Genomic DNA, 21,206 nt, shown 5'->3' on the forward strand with positions numbered 1-21,206 from the left:
CGCACTGTTGTTGGATATTATTAAAACAGACTAATAATTGGATGAGGAAAATTGCCTAATCACAGCTGTCTTGCCAGCTAATAGTGGAGCTTGCATCAGATTTTTATGAACGACCCGGATGTTCATTTTCCGGGTTCAATTCCGGTCCGGTTTAACGGGATTTTTTTTTTTTTTTTTTTTTTTTGGGCTTCCTGCTTTTCTATTGTTTAGCAATTTCCTATCAATACTCCAATATTTTCCTTCCGCTCGTTTCTGCCGTGACTTTTCCATGTGTCACACTTTACTGTAAAACACAAGTCCTTCAAATAACACGCAGTTTGATTTAGTTTTGACTTTTAATGGCGCTCATTTATATATTTTTTTAATCGGTGGCTTTATCAGCGTATTTACGGTAAAAGACAGGCCATTGAGAAAGCGTCAGGCCTGTTTCCTCTGTGTGTGTCTTCAGTATTTCACCACAAAATCCTCACAGTTTTAATTATATTTTGATATTTTATGAGGTGTTGTTGAGCAAAGAAACTGCTGGAGGGAAATGTGCTCTAATCCTCTTTAAGAGGTATATTTATAACATTTATTGTAACATTTTGTAGGATTAATACACATATTAAGACATTATGCACACACTTACAATTTGCTAAGGTGCATATTTTTATATTTCTTATTTCTTTTTCTATGTCACATGAACAAGAGCATATTGAAGGTTGCTGGGAACAGGCTTACTGGTCTCAGGCTGCTCTTCCTGTCAGAATAAAGCAAACTGCAGCCTTTATTGATCAGGGCAGCAGTGCTGAGGCAGGATTATTGACAGGGACCCTGGGTCAAAACGACCTGATCAGGCAAACCTGATTGCTAAGCTTATGTTTGCACAATACCTGTTTGTTTTCACTGTTTTTTTTTTTTTTTACTGCTTAAGCTACAGTTCAATCATCCATAAACATATTATTATCTATAATTATCTAAGGCTGTTTTGAGAGGTGCTAATGTGTCGGTACAGTTTAATGTGCATTGTAATGATTGCACACAAGCTCTGTTCATTTCTAGCACACCTTTCTGTCTTCTGCATTTTGCCCTGCATTATTCTCTGTGGTTTGTGCCGGCTTTATGAATAATAGATCTATATGATGGGCCCCAGCCTGTTATCTTAAATTAATACACCAAAGTTATCAGTTTAAATGCAAGAAGTAATCTTTCCTCAGTGTTTTGTTTAAGAATACAGTGGATTTTTAAAACTGTTGTTTTGAGGCTCAAAGGGCCATGAAATTGACCGTGTAAACTTTTTGGGGTTAGAAAAACTAAGGAAAGCACTGTGACCATTATTGTGAAAACCTCCATGTTCAGCAGCCCCAAAGCACAGAGGGAGAAGCTTAATGAATATGATACACAGGGAAAGGGGAGGGGGTGTTGGATGCAATTTACACGTGCTAGAAAGTTCTCCTTCATGAAACACCCGACCAAACTCCAGACAACAGGCCCCCGAACCAAATGGAAGTAGTTTGCAAGCGTGAAACGTCAACCCGCCCTCCTTTTAGTGGCTTGACTTTAAATCTGGCTTCCCCCAGGAGGCAGAGAGACAGCGAGAGAGAGAGAAGAGGTGCTGTGTGTTGCAAATGTGCTTTATTTGCATTAACAGTTGCCTCGGGCTCAGATTAGATTTGCATACACTGTACCGGCACTGAAATTTAGATTGAGTTACCCGAGTTGTGCATGCCTTCATTAACATGAGCGCAAGCGTCACACCCACCACGAGATTCTGTGAATGTCAGCATTCATCAAAGTCAATCAGAGCCTTTATTCTGAAGTTCTCACATGGCAGACAAGTTGGATTGCTTGCATAAAGTGACACTGAGGGCGATTCTTTAAAGTGGGATCTATGTATCTGTCTATGTATTTCTGTCTACAAACAAGCAGAGTTTCAAAGGCATGTAGTTAAGCTCAGTTTTTTTTTCTGGTTGCTATAACCACCACTCATACCCGATGACTCATCATTGACGCCCTGCCAGAAACTGCCACTCTGCCCGTCGAATCACATACTTTCTCTCCCTCTCTGTGCCTCTCTCACCCTCACGCACACACACACACACACACACACCACACACACATTCCCCTCTCTCCTGCCGTGATCTAGTTAGAGCCTGAAATAAGATCACAGCTGTTGTACTTTGCTCTGTTCACTCATCACGTCATAATGGCTCGTGTCTCACTGACTCGAGCTGTGTTCAGGAGCACTGTTTGAACATGCATGTGTGTGTTTAATGTGTGTGTGTGTGTGTCTGCCAGTGTGATTAGTGTGAAACAGCCGGCATGTTGTAGATCTCACAACTTTTGGTCCAGCAGGCAGGAACAAAAGTTGTGAGATCTGGATGCGCCTGTGTGAGCCAGCGGGCGACATGCTGAGTAACTGGTGAGCATGAAACTATGGAGCTTGGCTTGTGTGTGTGTGTGTGTGTGTGTGTGTTCACAGCTGAAGTCACTCTCTCTTTTAGCCCCTCCGCCCCTCTACCCTCACACTGGGCTCGGCTAAAACAGGTCAAGTTCTTCCATGCCTGTTTGTCTGGGTGTCACCCTGGACGCTGAGCTCACCCTGGGCCGCTGCCAGACTCCTTGGCTCCACCCTCCGCAGGCTGGCACACTTACACCGACTTCTGTTCCCACTGTCTCTGTCTTTCCAGCTTCCTCTCTTCCTTCCTGCTACTTGTCTCTCAGCACCACTTGACTCCTAATAACCTGTTATTTCATTTATTTTAATCATCAAAAAGGTCAACGGTCTGTTTTTAGCTGCCCTGCAGGCACGCTTAACAGGTAGCCATTTGACTGAAAGGTATTAAAAGCATGTGTTTGACCCCACTGGTGCTGTTTTTTAAGGATGATATTATCTTTTGTCCCCAGGCTGTAGCCACACTACAGACAAATGAGTAGCCTGCAGGTGAGTGGCCCCCTGGCTCGCAGACTTTAAACAACGCCCTGGTTACTGGTGGAGTTTGTGAATGAGTGAGTAGACAGGTTTGTCTACTTGGCTTGTGTGGAGCTTCACAAGTTTGACTCTTTTATACCACAGGCACTATATGATTAATCCCTGTTTTCATATTTCCCAGCCTCACCCATGCTGACAATTAGGCGGATCCTTTCTTAGCAGTGGTTTTGCTGCATTCCTGTATTGCTCCGCTGTCATCGCCAAATGTATAGTCTACAAAGCGGCCAAAAAATACAGTTAAATCTGTATCATGCCACTCCCACACACTGTATGTCACCAGCTGATGCACAGTGAACTGGACTCAAACAGATCTAGAGGAAACCAACCCCGCCAGTTTACCCAAATCACCCTCTGAGCACAATTTGCATGACCGTTTATTGTATTTTTAATGGGAATATGATGAGGCTCAACGTTTCAACAAGAAGCATTACATCTTAAAGAAGATGGAATGTCCCTGAAGGCATCTTTTCTTTAAGATGCCTTCAGGGACGTTGTTTGCAGTTTTCAGAATATTAATACAGACTGTCTGTCCTGGAGGGCCGACAGGAGCGCCGTTCATATAATGAAGGTTATGAAAAGCCTTACATCTCATAATGAGGCCGTCATATCTCTTATAAGAAAAGTCTCATGTTATGGAAACTTTACCTTTGATAGTCAAAGCCAAAAGTCGGGTCTGATCCTCCAGGGGCTCCTCAGTGGATTCATTTCATTAGGCCTATAATTTATTTCACTGGAAGCTGTAACACCAAACAGCGTGTTAACATTATGTTTTAATCTAATCATTTAAAATTATTTCTTAATGTTCAGGTATCTAAACAATGTATTACTCAAAACAAAGCAAAATGTCTCTTCATTTAGTGCTATACTTTGAGAGAAAATCCTAATAAATGAAGTATCAAAATCTCCTCTCATACGAGGATCCTTAGAGCAAAATCCCTTTGAATCGGGGTCCACAGCTTAAAGAATGTCAGCTTGGGAGTCAAGAACATGAAAAGGTTTGAAAACTCCTCGTTTAGGCATCGTTTAACTGGTTAACAAATGTAAATAAAAGACATGCACCCTGCTTGCTGTCCTCAGATCCACAGCTGGAGCGCTCTGAGTGGCTCCTTTTAGAAGAGCTCGTCATGCAGGAGGGCTCACCGTGTTTTATTTATGCCACTTTATGTTTGGTTCAGGCCACATATTTAAGCCTTCCATTCTATTATGACAGGAAGTGATAGGATTAAAGCGTGAATGGCTGTTGCTCAACATTGTGGCTTTACACGGGCTGCCAGTGCAGTCGAACGTCAGCAGATCTTTTAAAATACACTCCTTTTGTGGAACATGGTGGCCGTGCTCCTGTGGTTTCAGTGAGCACCTTTCACTGCTGCTCCGCTCTGGCGCTGCCCACTGTATGTGTGTGTGTGTGTGTGTGTGTGTGTGTGTGTGTGTGGTCCGCCACCTCCAGTCGATCTGCTCAGCACCAGACACACTCAGCCAACCCTGCAGGCCTCACAACAGCTGAGTATACGCCATGAGCCGGGGATGTTCCTACAATAATCTGACAATTAATACCCAAAGTTTTGTTTTATAACATGCCCACACATTCTGTGACAAACCCACTCCCCATGTTTTTTATAACTCTCTTCAAAATGAATACAGGCTCTCACGATTGCTTTTTTCCCCCCATATAACATTTTATTAAAAGTTCATACAAATATAACAATAGTAAAATCTCTACATCCCTTTTTCCCTTTTCTCCCTAGGCTTATCCTCAGGTCAATAAAATAAAATAAAATAATAAAAAATAAAGTAAAATTAAAATATTTAAATTAAATTAATTGAATTAAATAGATAAAATTTGATATAAAGTAGAAATTAGTAAAAAATAAAATAAAAAATTTAAATTAAATTAAAATGAGTGAGTATAATTACACAGAGATGTGAAAACTGTGTTACAATATTAATTGGAGATAAATTAGCAGGATTCCCCCACACTGACGCTGACTGTGGTGTCCAGCCTTACATGCATAATTTACGACACCATTACCGAGCTGCCACCGTCTCTCTCTCCACCCCCGTTTGCTTATCTCTGCCCTCCTCTCCCCCGTATCTCCCCCGGCCAGCCTCCCCTGCCGTCCCTCCTCTCTGCTCCTCTTTCTGCTCGCCTCGCTCTCTCACGCTCTGCTGAGTGAAGGCAGCAGCTGCCAAGTTGGAGTGGCTGTTACCTGAACTGGAGAGAGGAAGACTGAGCAGTGTGTACTTGTGTGTGTGTATGTGTGTGTTTATCTGTGTGTGTGTGTGTGTGTGTGTGTGCGTGTGTGTGGGACAGAGTATCAGCCAGCTGCCGCTATATTGGGCATCCTGCCACGATGATGGGAGACAACCCAGACTCCCTGATTCTGACCTTTTGACACCGAGGCAGCATCCCCACAACAAAACACACTGATTCCCTTCTTATTTTACACTATTTTAACAATTTTTTAAATCAATTCCAATTATTCCCTGGTGTTACTTCAGTGGGATGAATGATTCACAGTCTCTCATGTCTCTTCCATCACTACATTTGCACAGGCCAGTTCTCAGGTGTGACAAAGAAAGATCATAATTGTGTATTGCATCAACAGGAAAGTGGCTTTTTGTTGTATATTTTCACAGATGCTTTAATCATTTTCTCTGACAGCGGCAGTAGAAGAGCACACTCATACTAATTTCTCACCGTGGTTGTTGACACTGATGCAGGGAATGCCCTTGTATGCATTTCTTTTTCATGCGAATGCCACACCAGTGAGGTAGGGGGTCCTTCGGCAGACTTGACACTGTTTGAATGCCAATCTGCAGGATTTAGATAATCTGGTTAGGGCTGATGAGTCTCCTCAGGACACCACCAGCGGCTGGGACGGGGGGGGGGGAGAGAGGGGTCTTTGAGCTTTGTGCTGCAATGACCTTGCCTGTGTCTTTGAATTATGCATAAAGAAACTCAGCACTGGGCTATATTCACTGGTGTGTGTTTGAGGTTTGAGATTCCCATGTATATTTGTAACAGTGGCCTATTATAACCTATATAATGTGCAGCTTAGTGCTTTTGTATGCCCACAATTTCTACTTTGAAGGCATACATAATGTAATTAAACTAAATTTAAGACCATTAATAATTAATTGGGCGGGTAGTATGCTATGCAAACAGGGTGAAGACTTTTGTTTTTCTTCTAAATTTGCACATTGACCTACCTCTATGCACATTTTATACACCCATGCACACGTTTTTTTCTGTTTTTTTTTGTTGCACATTGCTTTTTGCACACTGGGTTGTACTAAGGTTATTCTGTTGTACTCAGATCTTATTCTGTTATACTTAGATCTTATTCTTTATTTCTATTTTTTTTTTATTTACTTCATTTGTAATCTGTGGATACTGCTGAAGAAAATGTGAATTTCCTGCGGGATGAATAAAGTATCTACCTACCTACCCTACCTACCTGAAAATTACTGTAAAATTCCTACGATATTTCTGTAGGGACTCGGTCATGTGGTATTGAATAATGAGTCCATCATGTGGTGTCACTACTAAATCCCCATTTATTAGTTTCCCTGTGGTATTGGTGTCATATCCCTTCAGTGTTTTTTTTTTTTTTTCTGTTTGTTTGTTTTCTCCAAAGGAAGTCAGAATGGAATCAGCTGATCATCAATGAAACCGGGGCACGCCGGAGACGGTGGAAGGTGAAAAAAAACCAAACAAACAACAAAAACAAAACAGTCAAGTAAATCCAACTTATGTCAACAACACCACTTGGACGGACCAAAAAAATGTATGATTTTGGATCTTTTTTTTTTTTTTAGGGAACCGGTCATGTGGTATTGAATAATGGGTCCATCATGTGGTGTCACTACTTAATCCCCATTTATTAGTTTCCCTGTGGTATTGGTGTCATCTCCCTTCAGTGTTTTTGTTTTTTTTTTTCTCCAAAGGAAGTCAGAATGGAATCAGCTGATCATCAATGAAAGCTGGAGACGGGTGGAAGGTGAAAAAAAAAAAAACCCAACAAAAACAAAAACAAAACAGTCAAGTAAATCCAACTTATGTCAACAACACCACTTGGATGGACCAAAAAAATGAATGATTTTTTTTTTTTTTTTTTTTTGATGATGGGGAAAATGTGTATTAGTGGATTTGCCGTTGTTCATACGAGGCGGTGACGTTTTTTGCAGGAATGTGTGTGATTTGCGGGTCAGGACGGGGAGGGGGACGCAGAGCCCGGTCGCCTCCCACTTTAGTATAAAAACTGCCAGCCGAGCATCAGACTTCCTCTTTCTGTTACCTGGCTAGGGGCAGCAGCTTGGCCGTGGAAACCAGCAACACCGGTGAGTACTTCACCTCTTTAACACTGTGTGGACAGCTAACCGCAATAGGGGCCTCGTCTTGGACTAGTTTAGCCAGATTTCCCCGTAATTATTCACCCGTAAAACTTAAAAACGCAACTTTTTCCCGTCTCTCTCTCTCTCTCTCTGTAGCTCATCAGTTATGTAATCCGTACATGTGGATTTTTTTGGACACGGATTACGCCCCACTTGTTGGTGTCAAGACTGTAACTTTTTAATGAGTTTACACCGAGTTAAATAAAGCAAATTGAAGTGAGTGAGTTGAGGAAGATAAGAAGGAGAAGGAGGAGGAGGAGGGGGAAAATGGATGAAAAGGAACAAAGGGGGGAAGGAGGCGAACAAGCTGGATGCTGGAAAGCCTTTAACTTCCTCCGGCCTCCCCGGGTAAAACAACTGTACAGTCATTTTTCCAAGCGACAGGTGTCTGGATGAAATAGTGTCTGCTGGATATTTGGGAAGTCTTTGCTGTAACTTTACACGACGTGGCCCGGGAAGTAACACGTGTCCCGCTTGGCCTGTGGCCGAGTGAGGCCTAGCAGCCCCGGCTAGCCGCGTTAGCCTCCACACGTTGATGTGTCACACACTAATCCGACTATTTGATCAATGAACTCCCGTTAATGTGGATTATAATCGGTGTTAAATGCCAGATTATGAATTATGAGTCGCACTGAGGGGGGGAAAAAAAGTGGAGTAGCAGGATTCAAGCTGAGCCCTGAAATGTCACATGTTTTTGAAAATGCCGTGACCGTTAGGCGCTGGTGACGTCTGGCTCGTGTCATGTTGAAGCTCATGGGACAGTTTGGGACTAACAGCTGGGACTGTTTTGTAATTTTTTTTTTTTTAAAACAGAAACTACACAACAATGGCAAAGGAGAAGATCCACATCAACATCGTGGTCATTGGCCATGTCGACTCCGGCAAGTCCACCACCACCGGCCACTTGATCTACAAGTGCGGAGGAATCGACAAGAGAACCATCGAGAAGTTCGAGAAGGAGGCCGCCGAGGTGAGTCTGATTTATATTTTTGCTAATTAACGAGTCGAAGTTTAAAGTAAAGATGGCGGCGCCAGCGTGAGCGCTCCGGACCCTTCAGCCCGGCTCTGGGTGTGGGGTGTCGGGTGCGCGCCGGGCGGGGCGGAGCTTAGCGAGGCAAGCATTGATGATGGTGATGACTGTGCACTTTGTTCAGTGGAGGCCTCGGGGCTCTTGGACCCGGGTTAGATAAGATTGTTTCACATTGTTGGGCAGACTGACGTCTGTCATTGAGTTAAACTGGTGTGCAGTGGTTCTCAGACTTTTTTCCAGTCATGTACCCTATTTGAAATACATATGTAGTCAAATACATTGTAACAGTGAAGTGGTAGATAAAAGCCTATACACAAAGGTACAAACAACCTCAGTCAAATGACTGTTTGTTGAACTTATTAATGTAGGCTAATCATTTTAGGAGCCATGCATGACTGTTAAACATTAAAAATCTCACACTATCCCCACACTGCTCCACACCCCCAGGGTTATGCCTACAGCATTTGAGAACCATTGTAGTTCAACTAATGAACAAATCACATGATCAATTGCTGAATTAATTACAATTATAATAAATCCCCCTCTAGATGGGCAAGGGCTCCTTCAAGTATGCCTGGGTGCTGGACAAGCTGAAGGCCGAGCGTGAGCGTGGTATCACCATCGACATCGCCCTGTGGAAGTTCGAGACCAACAAATACTACGTGACCATCATTGATGCCCCCGGACACAGGGACTTCATCAAGAACATGATCACTGGTACCTCCCAGGTAAAGACATTTTATTTTGGTCTGTCTTATGTTCTGGCTGTTGCTTGTTAAATCTAGTTTTGGGCTGAAAGATAAAACCTTGTACTCGTGTTGGAGCAACTTACTGCCTTTTGAGCTTACAACAATTAAACTATTAATTTCTTCCCGTTCAGGCCGATTGCGCCGTGCTGATCGTCGCCGGTGGCGTGGGTGAGTTCGAGGCCGGTATCTCCAAGAACGGCCAGACCCGTGAGCACGCCCTGCTGGCCTTCACCCTGGGCGTGAAGCAGCTCATCGTCTGTGTCAACAAGATGGACTCCACCGAGCCCCCCTACAGCCAGAAGCGTTTTGAGGAGATCACCAAGGAAGTGACAGCCTACATCAAGAAGATCGGCTACAACCCTGCCACCGTGGCCTTCGTGCCCATCTCTGGTTGGCATGGAGACAACATGCTGGAGGCCAGTGACAAGGTGCGCAGCTTTTTTGCCTATACTACAGTGCAGATTTCTTGTATAATCCCCCCTCCAACAGCCCTTAAATGTCGACTCCAAATTGTTGCCATAGATGAACTGGTTCAAGGGCTGGAAGATTGAGCGCAAAGACGGCAATGCCAGCGGAACCACCCTGCTTGAGGCTCTGGATGCCATCCTGCCTCCCACTCGCCCAACTGAGAAGGCACTCCGTCTGCCCCTGCAGGACGTCTACAAGATTGGCGGTAAGAATAACTTACTGAGCCTTGACCACAACTTACTTTTGTTAGAGTATTCCTTTAAAGCAAATTGAAGTACAGAAATTCATGCCTCTCTGCTCTCTCAGGTATTGGAACTGTCCCCGTGGGCCGTGTGGAGACTGGCATCCTGAAGCCCGGCATGGTCGTCACATTCGCCCCCGCCAGCTTGACCACTGAGGTGAAGTCAGTGGAGATGCACCACGAGAGTCTGACTGAGGCTCTGCCCGGAGACAACGTCGGCTTCAACGTCAAGAACGTGTCTGTCAAGGAGATCCGCCGTGGAAACGTGGCTGGCGACAGCAAGAACGACCCTCCCAAAGGCTGCAGCAGCTTCAACGCTCAGGTCAGTGTTTGTAAACTGGTTCCCAGTTCCATCGCAGATCTTGTGTTATCAAAAGGACAAATGTGTTAATCTCAGCGGTCTCTCCACAGGTCATCATCCTGAACCACCCTGGACAGATCGGCGCTGGTTACTCCCCCGTGCTGGACTGTCATACTGCTCACATTGCTTGCAAGTTTGATGAGCTCTTGGAGAAGATTGACCGTCGTTCCGGCAAGAAACTTGAGGACAACCCCAAGAATGTGAAGTCCGGAGATGCTGCCATTGTCAGGATGATTCCCAGCAAGCCCATGGTTGTGGAGGCCTTCTCAGACTACGCTCCCCTCGGTAAGTGACCAAACACCTGACAGGAGGTGGCTAAGACTTTGCTATTGGTCTGACTCTAAAAAAAAAAAAGGATAAGCTTAACCTTGGCTTTTCCTCTTCTCCTTCAGGACGTTTTGCCGTGCGTGACATGAAGCAGACGGTGGCTGTCGGTGTCATCAAGTCTGTTGACAAGAAGGAGGTCTCTGGAAAGACAACAAAGTCTGCAGAAAAGGCCGCGAAGAAGAAGTGAATTCTCACCCAGGACACCCAGCAACCAGACCTGCCTCAGCAACAGCGGGCCACCCCGTCGCCTCTCCTCCCCACCCGCCTGGCACCGTCTTCTCTGAGGCAGAGCTCTCTACTTAAGGACTGGCTTATGCTGATAAAAACCCATCGCAAAAGTTTCCGCAGGAAAGGAATTCATCGTGGCATCGTCTTACCTGAATCACAAGACGACAGTGCCTCTTTTCAGTTAAAATTTTAAGTTGGAAATGAATGGTTAGAACTATCTTGATGTTGATGCCACAAATAAATTGGAAAGAAAGCTGCTGGTAACAAATAAAGTTGTTGAAATACTGAAAGACGAACCTGTGATCCTTATCCTTTTTTTTCCCTCCCTTCCCTCCTTTCAGTGGGAGAAGTTAGTGTTTCAGTCGCAGACACGTTTCACATGTCAGCTGCAGGACAGGATTGCAGCTGTTTTTAACCATGTTATCTGTGTGTGGTGATGCGCTTCCCCATATCCAATCGCCTGGTCGGGGTTGCACGTTGGCAGCCAATGGCACCCCTACTTCAGTGTGACAGCACAGAGCGAGCATGCACAGCCCTCCCTCCTCCGCCTGCGCCTCAGTATAAAAATCCATGACAGATCATATTCTGTCCTTTTTCTCCAGTGTAAATCAGGGGACATCGTTAGCTGTCTGGCCACAGGTTAGTGAAATGTTACTCTGATCTTGTCATTTTTGTCTTTCCATATTCAGGACTGAGGTGTACAGATGGGAATATTAGGACAGCTGTCAGGAAAAATCCTATGGCATGAGAGGCTTTTCTTTTCCTTGTGCTGCATTCTAACATCCTGAGTCATTCTCTAGCACTTCAATGGCTCGCTTTTTAAACAGGTACTCCTGTCTCAACCTAGTGTCTATTTTCCAACAAAGCATGCAAAGCTCACCTCTTGGCTCTTAAAATCCAAAAGACAGGCATGCCATGTGCTTTCATTATTCCACTTTGTCGGAGAAACTAATGATCCCAGGATTTTTTTTAAATATTGGCTGAAGGTCTTTAAAAGCTGGGTGAGCTTGGCGTTATAAGGAATTGCCCATTTTATTTGTTCCTCTTATGGGTCGCTCCTATCCGCGTGAACGCGCATGCCCTGCCTGCCGCACGGGCTCGGTGCGCGCGTCTGCGGCAGACAACATGGCGGCGCTGCGCTGCAGACTCAACATGGATGCCGGTACTGAGCACATGGCGCGTGACTCACCCCCCCACCCCCCTGCCGGTGCGCCATTTTTTTCTTTTTTTTCCCCCAAGGATGGCGAAGTCATTTGCCTGGTCATTTCAGTTTATCGGGTTAAGATTATATCTAAGATTAGGGAAAGGCTGTAGAGAATAAATGTTAAGTTAATTAGGTGGTGACCTGGCCATCCTAGGGGGAAAAATGCTCGCCTTCCGGTGGCACGAGCAGCAAAATGTGAGGGATGATTGAATGCACGGGCACAGGGGCATGCCATTTAAATGACTTGTAATGTCACAAGTAGATAAGCATATCTTTGTTAGTATTCATATGTTTTGGAATATTACATAACGGTTTCTATTGGAAGACAATAGATAGATATTTAGATATAGATAGATGCTTAATTGATCCCAAATAGTGAATTCTTGTATTACAGGTTGTCCAGTCAGTGCACAGAGACAATAGTAGACTAAGCAAAATATATCTCTCAGCACTAAAGAGAGGAATATCTTTAGAAAAATGATTACGCACAAGTAATAAAATAATGAGTGCAGTGCAATCTAACAAAGGGGGGTTTTAATGTGTTGAGGGAGCCACATTATTCCCATTTAATTTGCGCTACTGGTCCTGTTTTTTGTTCACCAGTGACTTAAAATGGGAAAGGAAAAGACGCACATCAACATCGTGGTCATTGGCCATGTCGACTCCGGCAAGTCCACCACCACCGGCCACTTGATCTACAAGTGCGGCGGAATCGACAAGAGAACCATCGAGAAGTTCGAGAAGGAGGCCGCCGAGGTGAGTCCGGCTCGGTGGGACCCGCAGCGTCTGGGCTCTGTGGCCGGAGACGGGCGGGACGAGGAGGCGCAGCGCGGCGTCACAGGCGCAGTTACCGGGCGTGGTGAGGAGAGCCGCACCGCCGCTGCTGTGCGACTGCCACCTGCCGTCCAAACCTGTGCACTGCAGCACCACCAGCCCCACAAAACGCTGCAATTAGTATTAAAAAAAAAAAAAAAAAAAAAAAATCACGGCATTCATCAGTCCAGTTATAATAATGCGAACAACATTTTAACAAATGTTGTATTGCGAAAGTGTAGAATAGACTGAGAAAACCCGTTTAAAATATGTTTAGTGTTACATCACTATGTTGAAGTAAAGCTGATCATTTTTCATATAATGTGCAACACACTTTACCGGATGGAGGATAAGACTGGTGGTGCGTAGGAAATTTAATTGAACGATGCGCTTAATTTTAAGGAAAATACGGGAAATATTCAGTTTACTAGTCAGACACATTAGCCTACATGAGCCTAAATACTGCCTTTTTATTACCTGTATCAATAACGTAGCAGAGCAATTAACTGGAGGATACGGTATATACAAATTAATAATACCAAGAATACATATGTAAAATCAAATAACATTAGAGGAATATTATTTACTCATTAAACTGTACAAGTGATATGGGTGAAAGGAGAGGGGAAGTGTAATCAAATTCTGTAATTAAAAAAAAAAAAATGTATTTATGTTAATTAATTAATTTAGTTATGTTATTTTACAATCCACATCCAAAGCTGTGGCTGTGAAGTCTGATGAATGCAGAGGTGTTTACTGCCACACAGGATCTGATGTAACTGTCACTTTGCTATTTAGGGTGAGCGCCTGTTTAGGAACGTGGCCCGGGTGGCAAAGGAAAAAAGAAGGGTGGGCGACAGCTGGTGCAAAATGCTTTATTGAATTATCAGCTGAACATCTCCTGCAGGCTGAATCTTACTGAGAGGGGGATTGTGGATCAAATGGGAAAATTCCTCTATTGTCTAAATTTGTTTTTTCTTGGTTCTGATGGTCTAAAAATGATTCAGTCAGGTCTGAGCCAATGCAGAAAAAGGATATCATTTTATTACAGCACTCACACACTGTTTAATCCTTTCCTGTAAGTGTGTAACAGTAAAAAAAAAAAATCCTATTTCATTTCCTGCTCTCTTTGTTGTGTTTTAATCTCCTCCCGGCCTGTAGATGGGCAAGGGCTCCTTCAAGTACGCCTGGGTGCTGGACAAGCTGAAGGCCGAGCGTGAGCGTGGTATCACCATCGACATCGCCCTGTGGAAGTTCGAGACAAGCAAATACTACGTGACCATCATTGATGCCCCCGGACACAGGGACTTCATCAAGAACATGATCACTGGTACCTCCCAGGTAAAGACACACCCTTTTTTCATGTTTTATGCTCCTAATCTCCTTTACAAAAGCTTGTTGTCACAGATAACAGGGTTGTAGACACACAAGAACATACAACAAGATGTTGACATCAGGGATTACAGAGAGGCATCGTGAATCAGACCAAACATCTGCAGCTGAATGGTCCTGCCTCCAGATCATCAAGGATTAACTTTAAATGTGTCTAGGGAAACTTGAAGGTTCAGTAGATAATTAAGTAAAGTTTATTTATATTGCACCTTTCACAGATAGAAAATCAGAAAGTGTTTTACATTAATCAAGAATCCAATATGAAAAGCAAAGTTAAAAATAGCACAATAGACAACAAGCAGCGTGGGCTGAATCAGGACAGAGACACCTTAAAAAGTACAAAAAGTGATAGAAACACATTCACATTTTAAGTTCCAATGGGGGAAATGGTGAAATAGGGTTAATTTAATGAAATGGAATTTAATTTATAAATCATCAACATTTCAAGTGCCCAGGAAACTAAAATAACCTTTAAAATGCAATGTAACTTGAAGCTGTTGTGTGTGTGGCCTCAATTTCCATCCATAGAGAAATATAGTTTGGTTAACTAAGGATGATCAGAAAGAGTGGTTGAAATCTTGTTAACATAAATATTCTACTCTTGTTGCACCTTAAAAAAAAAAAAAAGGAAAAATTGGGGGTGAGGGTTCATCTCATGGGAAGATGAAAGGAGTGGCAGATTTGGTTTTTGCAGTATTAAAATGAAAATGTATGCAGTATCAAAATGAAAGAGAAGACACTTGTCGAGAAGCAATGGATTAATTTCATTCATTAAATCATGTACGACCTCAGAATCAGAATCAGAATCAGAACCAGCTTTATTGGCCAAGTATGCGTTCACATCAAGGAATCTGACTCTGGTAAACTTTGCTCTCTCTTAATTTACATAAATTAAATAACAAAAGAGAAAAACAGGAAAAGGGTGATAAAATAAACAAGTAGACAAGTAAACAGTGCAAATAGAAAAGTAAACAGTGCAAGTAGAAAAGTAAACAGTGAAAATAGAAAAGTAAACAGTGCAAATAGACGTAAATTAAATAACAAAAGAGAAAACAGTGGGGGCGAGAAAAAATAAACAAATAAACAAACAAACCACTATAGCAACTATATAAAGTTGTTCTGTAGTTTCACCAAAAATGGCAAAAAACTGATTTAACCTCTTGACTTGCTACACAAACATGACTTTAGCTGAACTACCAGCAAGATTCTGCAAAGTGTAGTTTAATTCTGCTCTCCATCGCCGCCTGTCTCAGTGAATCCACATCCTCGTCTTGTCTTTCAGGCCGACTGCGCCGTGCTGATCGTCGCCGGTGGCGTGGGTGAGTTCGAGGCCGGTATCTCCAAGAACGGCCAGACCCGTGAGCACGCCCTGCTGGCCTACACCCTGGGCGTGAAGCAGCTCATCGTCGGCGTCAACAAGATGGACTCCACCGAGCCCCCCTACAGCCAGAAGCGTTTCGAGGAGATCACCAAGGAAGTGAGCGCCTACATCAAGAAGATCGGCTACAACCCCGCCACCGTGGCCTTTGTGCCCATCTCTGGTTGGCATGGAGACAACATGCTGGAGCCCAGTGACAAGGTGGGCAGCCTCCGATACGCACCAGTATTTGTAATGCTCAAACATTACAGGCTTGATCCCGGATGGACACAACAGACCTGAGACCCTTCCCTCCTTTTAGCTTCTGCATGAAGGTTTCAAAGATCAGCTTCCTGTAGATCACCAAATCTGTGATATCATTTCTGCACCCCTCAGCCTAAAGGTGATATGTCTTGAGGCTGGGATTACATGATAAGAAACAGATATGAGCATGAATTTTCAAAGTCAAACCCTCCTCAAGGCCTAAACACTGACTTTCCTTTAATTCTCTGGCCTTCGATCTCTCTCTGTGTATTTAATTTCTTTCCTTCTTCCCTTCGTTGCAGATGAGCTGGTTCAAGGGCTGGAAGATTGAGCGTAAGGAGGGCGCCGCCTCTGGTGTCACCCTGCTGGAGGCTCTGGACGCCATCCTGCCCCCCTCCCGCCCCACCGACAAGCCCCTGCGTCTGCCCCTGCAGGACGTCTACAAGATTGGCGGTAAGGAGACGAACATAGAGTGACGAGGTGTAATATGTAACACCAGGGGCTGGATTTACAAAACGTTTGAAAGGAAAACTTAAGTGTTGGAAAAAAGAAAAGGAAAAACAAGACAGACAATGCTCAAACAGTTGTCAAATATTTTATGAACTTTATTGTGTAAGAAAATCTATGTATCTATGTAAAAAAAACTTACAAATCAATGGTATTCTTGAAGCGAAAGCTCTCAAAATTATTCTTGATTTTTTCCTTAATTTTAAGACAACTCTTCACCTGTCATAAAATCCCTGCAGCGAAAAGCAAGGCCTTGTATTTAATTTCATGAAAACAAATTTTAATACAATTTGGCTACAGTCTTCATAGGTTTCCTTACACCTAACATGAGATTATTTATCATAAAGCTCTGTCTCAAGTAAGTCTCATTTACAACGAAACTTCCTAGTTAGATTGTTTGATATCATGTAACCTTTTTGACAAAATTGGAAAATTTATACCTCGATCCTCAATGGTACACAACAATTTTTTCTTCCCAAGGATGGCAAAGTTATTTTTATACATTTTGAGTGGTCATTTTGGCTTATTGGTTAAGGTTAGTAAGGCATAAGGTGGTTATGGCTAAGATTAGGGAAAAGCTGGACTGAATGAATGCAAGTCAATCAGGTCATGACTTGGCCATCCTAGGAAAAAAAAACATATTGTGTATAGTAGTAGTAAGCATAAAGGTTAACTATTATTATTTCTAGCTCTATTTTGAGAAATTATCAAAGTAGTTAGCAGGAATTTTGCAAGAAATGTAGACTGCTACCAAGAAAATACAGAGGAATTGCACATAAGGGCTCGCCTAAGAACATCGTCATTTCTTAAGAAGACGTTTGTAAATCGAAGCTGAGATCACAGCTCTGCACATGACATTAGATGGACATTTTTCAGATGATCTTCCAAAACATAAGGAAGAAATAACAAAACTTACCACAACTTCAACACTGCTTGCAGTATGTGCCAGTGCCTTTTCCACACCTTCCATTTTATATAGTTTTCTTGATTATTTTTAACTTTTAAATTAATTAAAATTTTTAAGAAGGATAAAATATTTCCCAGACTGAGACACGATGTTCAATACCGTTTCTACCTCTACAAGTCCAGTGGTTCGATTCCTGTGGGTGGCATAGGAACTCTCATAGACTTGAAGTCTGTGGGAGTCGTTATTTTAGCTCTGTCAAAGCGAACAGAGTAAACTGTACAGAGTATAGAAAATCATACCTCTCTGCTCTCTCAGGTATTGGAACCGTCCCCGTGGGCCGTGTGGAGACTGGCATCCTGAAGCCCGGCATGGTCGTCACATTCGCCCCCGCCAACGTGACCACTGAGGTGAAGTCGGTGGAGATGCACCACGAGAGTCTGACTGAGGCTCTGCCCGGAGACAACGTCGGCTTCAACGTCAAGAACGTGTCCGTCAAGGAGATCCGCCGTGGAAACGTGGCCGGCGACAGCAAGAACGACCCTCCCATGCAGGCCGACAACTTCACCGCCCAGGTGAGTCCCAGGAACAGTGAGACACCGAGACAAGGAGTAAAGTAAAAAAGGAAATCTGTGGACCTCTATATAGACCTCTATAGACCCCTATATAGACCGGTTATATAGACCTCTAGTGGTGGCCAGAAGGAACTGCAACTGACTCAAATATTAAGTCACATTTTCAGAACAGAGACAATAAAGGTAGCTCATTAAGGAAAATATCCAACAGAGGAGGTAATATATTGCAATGCAAAGTACTGCAATAATAACAATATTACTTTGACAGTTGCTTTTCTGGCTTGAGAAGAAAATGTGTTTGAGATCCAGGGGGTCGTAGCACCATCCTCTGTTGCTGAGCACTTGAAAATAAGGTGGAAATCTGAGAAAGCTGACAAAGTAACCGGGGGTTGATCAATAACTCTTTCAACCTCCTGTAGATACATGATGGCCGTTTGTGCCAAGAGGGCAGTAGATATCGTGTTTACTTCCCCTTTAACTTTGACTGGCCCCTCACCCTGCTCTCCACAGGTCATCATCCTGAACCACCCTGGTCAGATCTCTCAGGGTTACGCCCCCGTGCTGGACTGCCACACCGCTCACATCGCCTGCAAGTTCAGCGAGCTCAAGGAGAAGATTGACCGCCGTTCCGGCAAGAAGCTGGAGGACAACCCCAAGCACCTCAAGTCCGGAGACGCCGCCATCATCACCATGGTGCCCGGAAAGCCCATGTGTGTGGAGAGCTTCTCCCAGTATCCTCCCCTGGGTGAGTCTGCTCCACCCGGTGCAGAGCAGAGGCAGCGGTCAATCTGTAAAAGCCACTTCAGATAAAAGCAACCACCAGCTTTTGAGTTACCTTTTCAGCAATTATCAAAAAAAAAAAAAAAAAGAAAAAAGAAAAGATGGACCAACAAAAAAGGTCACATTCAAAAGACCACAGTACATGAGGTAGTGGATTAGTTTGAAAGAAGCACCTGTACACTGGATTTTAAAGCTGCCTCGCATTGTCTATTTTTGTCCTAATGTCTGTTTTTTACTGAAAAAACAAAGGCCAGTCATCTGGAACCAGCAGCAGACTTTTTGATCAGCATCAGTTTTCTGGGCAAAGTACAAAGACGCCTCAGAGTGGATGAGTTTGGTCTGACTCAATTTATTTAGGCTTCATGAGAGAATCAAACAAGTTGAACTAGTGTATTTTTTGTGCTCAAATAGTTTGTGAAGAGTGTAAGTTGTACCCGTACTACCGTTTAAACAACGTCCACAGATGTCGCCCTCAGTACTAAAGCGACCCCAGCACACAGACAGGTTTTAAATGCCTCTTTGACTCCTCTCTTCCTCTCGCCCCAGGTCGCTTCGCCGTGCGCGACATGAGGCAGACCGTGGCCGTCGGCGTCATCAAGGCCGTCGACAAGAAGGCCTCCACCGGCGGAAAGGTGACCAAGTCTGCACAGAAGGCCCAGAAGGCTAAATGAATTCTCGCACAGGACATCCAGCAACCAGACACGTCTCGGCAGCAGCGGGCCGCCCCATCCCCATCCTGCCCCCCCCACCCCGCACCGTCTCCTCTGAGGCAGAGCTCTCTACTTAAGGACTGGCTTATGCTGATAAAAACCCATCGCAAAAGTTTCCGCAGGAAAGGAAGGCTCCTGCTCCAACATCAGTCTGCTTTAGGGAAAATTATGACGATTATTATGTTGAAACCAAAACAATAAAGTTCTTGAATCATTCATTGCCAAATGAACAGCCTTGTTTCGTTGTGTTTTACTAGAGATGTCATTTTTTTTTTGTCATCTCTCATGTTCACATCCTCACAGTATAGGACACACTGGAGAACAGTTTCACACATAGTCCTGAAAAATGTTTATCATGACATTATGCTGAAAATATGTATTTGTAATCTGCAGAAGCAATTCACTGCAAACTGCAAAAAACATAGAAAAAAAACCCAATAAAGTCACAAGAAGTCTTAATGAGCTATTAACATTAAAAATCTCAGACATTAAAGAAGACCAGGGTGGGGATCCAGAAAGCAGCTTTAACAAACTCTGAGTTGCTGTCCGTCACTTCTACATTTACCAGATTTACATTTCCTCACTGGATGATAAAGCAGTGGAATCTGACTGTTCATTAGGCTGGAAGCTACATCGAATTTTGAACTTTGATCGATCGGTTCATCGATCAAACACATGATTGTGAGCTGACAGTCTGATCCAGTGGTAATGTCATCTGGTTATTTGCACTTGAAAAAGGGCTGTACTTAAAATACAGTAGAATTCAGGTTTAATTTTTAAACATCTGTTTGGATCTTGGCTCAGCAGCATTCAGTGGCTTTATTTCAGCCTCTTCAACAGATGTAGTAACCAGAGACACAGTCACTGAAATGCTGTTCAAACACGTTCAGACTACACAGCCTATTTCAAAAACAACAACAAAAAAAACTCACTTTGAAACTACAGTCTGCAGCTGCACCACAAACCAGCCCAGCCTGAAATACTAACATGTAATCCCCAAAATGATAGGAATCATGTTACATCAGTGTGACCAACTGCATCATGAGTGACACAGATTAATAGTTGTTGAGCTGACGTGCCCAAAACTGAGATTACACAATATGTGCAATAAACACTCATAAACATTCAATAAACAGGAAGAGCAGCTTTCCTGTGAGCACAAAGTACAGAGTTATATATTTACATATACACAAAAAACAACAACAGCTTTCACTCATGAAAAGGACATGCAGAGGTTTTATTCTAACCAACTTAATATTTAAATGTGAGGGAAAAATCAGATGTTCAAAGACTTGACTGGTATCACATAAGAGCAGTAACTTTCCTTGAAAATCAAACCAACATCCAAGCTTCCAACATTTTGATCCCGACACAAAGCACACCCTCCAAAAACGCCTGGATACGGACTTTGTTGAAGATAAGAGTAGAGTCAGTTACTGACCCCGAGTTTAAGATACCTCTTTTTCTGTAACTGAAAACCATAGAGGTTAAACGGGATTCAGACCATACATAAACCAGAGAACTAAATTAAATTAAACCTTTTTACTAAACCCACTTTCTGGAATACACCCCTGATTTATTAAGCGAGATAGCTATTATTGTTTTAGGTAGACTCGACCTCATTTAAGGACAAAGTCAACTATATATGACTATTTATCTATCTATCTATCTATCTATCCATCTATCCATCTATCTATATATATATATATCCATGCATCCATCTATCCATCCATCAATAGATAGATAGATAGATAGATAGATAGATATCCAGATCCATATATGAATCCAGTCCAGGACTTTCAGCGGGTCAGAGGAGGGCAGGGCCTTTGTTCTGACATCATGTTTGAGAAACAGAAAGTTAAAGGACACACAAAGAGACAGAGACACAGCACAACAACCACAGGTGAGGCAAACTAACGAGTGATGTGTG

General features: G+C 43.3%; 2 protein-coding genes across 2 annotated transcripts; both read left to right on the forward strand.

The window, feature by feature from the left end:
• Positions 1 to 7,177: 7,177 nt before the first annotated feature.
• On the forward strand, positions 7,178 to 11,066 carry LOC115367449 (elongation factor 1-alpha). The gene is made up of 8 exons (XM_030063212.1): positions 7,178 to 7,312; positions 8,180 to 8,336; positions 8,945 to 9,124; positions 9,277 to 9,573; positions 9,668 to 9,818; positions 9,920 to 10,176; positions 10,266 to 10,500; positions 10,608 to 11,066. Exons 2-8 carry the CDS (start codon positions 8,193 to 8,195, stop codon positions 10,727 to 10,729), a joined length of 1,386 nt encoding a protein of 461 aa, XP_029919072.1. The 5' UTR covers positions 7,178 to 7,312; positions 8,180 to 8,192; the 3' UTR covers positions 10,730 to 11,066.
• Positions 11,067 to 11,328: 262 nt separating this feature from the next.
• On the forward strand, positions 11,329 to 19,261 carry LOC115367448 (elongation factor 1-alpha). The gene is made up of 8 exons (XM_030063211.1): positions 11,329 to 11,409; positions 12,578 to 12,730; positions 13,949 to 14,128; positions 15,462 to 15,758; positions 16,103 to 16,253; positions 17,530 to 17,786; positions 18,297 to 18,531; positions 19,113 to 19,261. Exons 2-8 carry the CDS (start codon positions 12,587 to 12,589, stop codon positions 19,235 to 19,237), a joined length of 1,389 nt encoding a protein of 462 aa, XP_029919071.1. The 5' UTR covers positions 11,329 to 11,409; positions 12,578 to 12,586; the 3' UTR covers positions 19,238 to 19,261.
• The last annotated feature ends 1,945 nt before the right edge of the window (positions 19,262 to 21,206 follow it).

Source organism: Myripristis murdjan, chromosome 11 (assembly GCF_902150065.1).
Source record: "Myripristis murdjan chromosome 11, fMyrMur1.1, whole genome shotgun sequence".
In the NCBI taxonomy this organism is placed as follows: Eukaryota; Metazoa; Chordata; class Actinopteri; order Holocentriformes; family Holocentridae; genus Myripristis; species Myripristis murdjan.

What these genes read in the sequence shown, in the direction of transcription:
- LOC115367449 (XM_030063212.1), top strand. Translation starts at nt 8,193, where the DNA reads ATGGCAAAGGAGAAGATCCACATCAACATCGTGGTCATTGGCCATGTC. An exon ending in TGATCACTGGTACCTCCCAG is followed by an intron (nt 9,125 to 9,276) that starts GTAAAGACATTT and finishes CTTCCCGTTCAG; the next exon opens with GCCGATTGCGCCGTGCTGAT. An exon ending in TGCTGGAGGCCAGTGACAAG is followed by an intron (nt 9,574 to 9,667) that starts GTGCGCAGCTTT and finishes TTGTTGCCATAG; the next exon opens with ATGAACTGGTTCAAGGGCTG.
- LOC115367448 (XM_030063211.1), top strand. Translation starts at nt 12,587, where the DNA reads ATGGGAAAGGAAAAGACGCACATCAACATCGTGGTCATTGGCCATGTC. An exon ending in CCGACAACTTCACCGCCCAG is followed by an intron (nt 17,787 to 18,296) that starts GTGAGTCCCAGG and finishes TGCTCTCCACAG; the next exon opens with GTCATCATCCTGAACCACCC. An exon ending in CTCCCAGTATCCTCCCCTGG is followed by an intron (nt 18,532 to 19,112) that starts GTGAGTCTGCTC and finishes CTCTCGCCCCAG; the next exon opens with GTCGCTTCGCCGTGCGCGAC.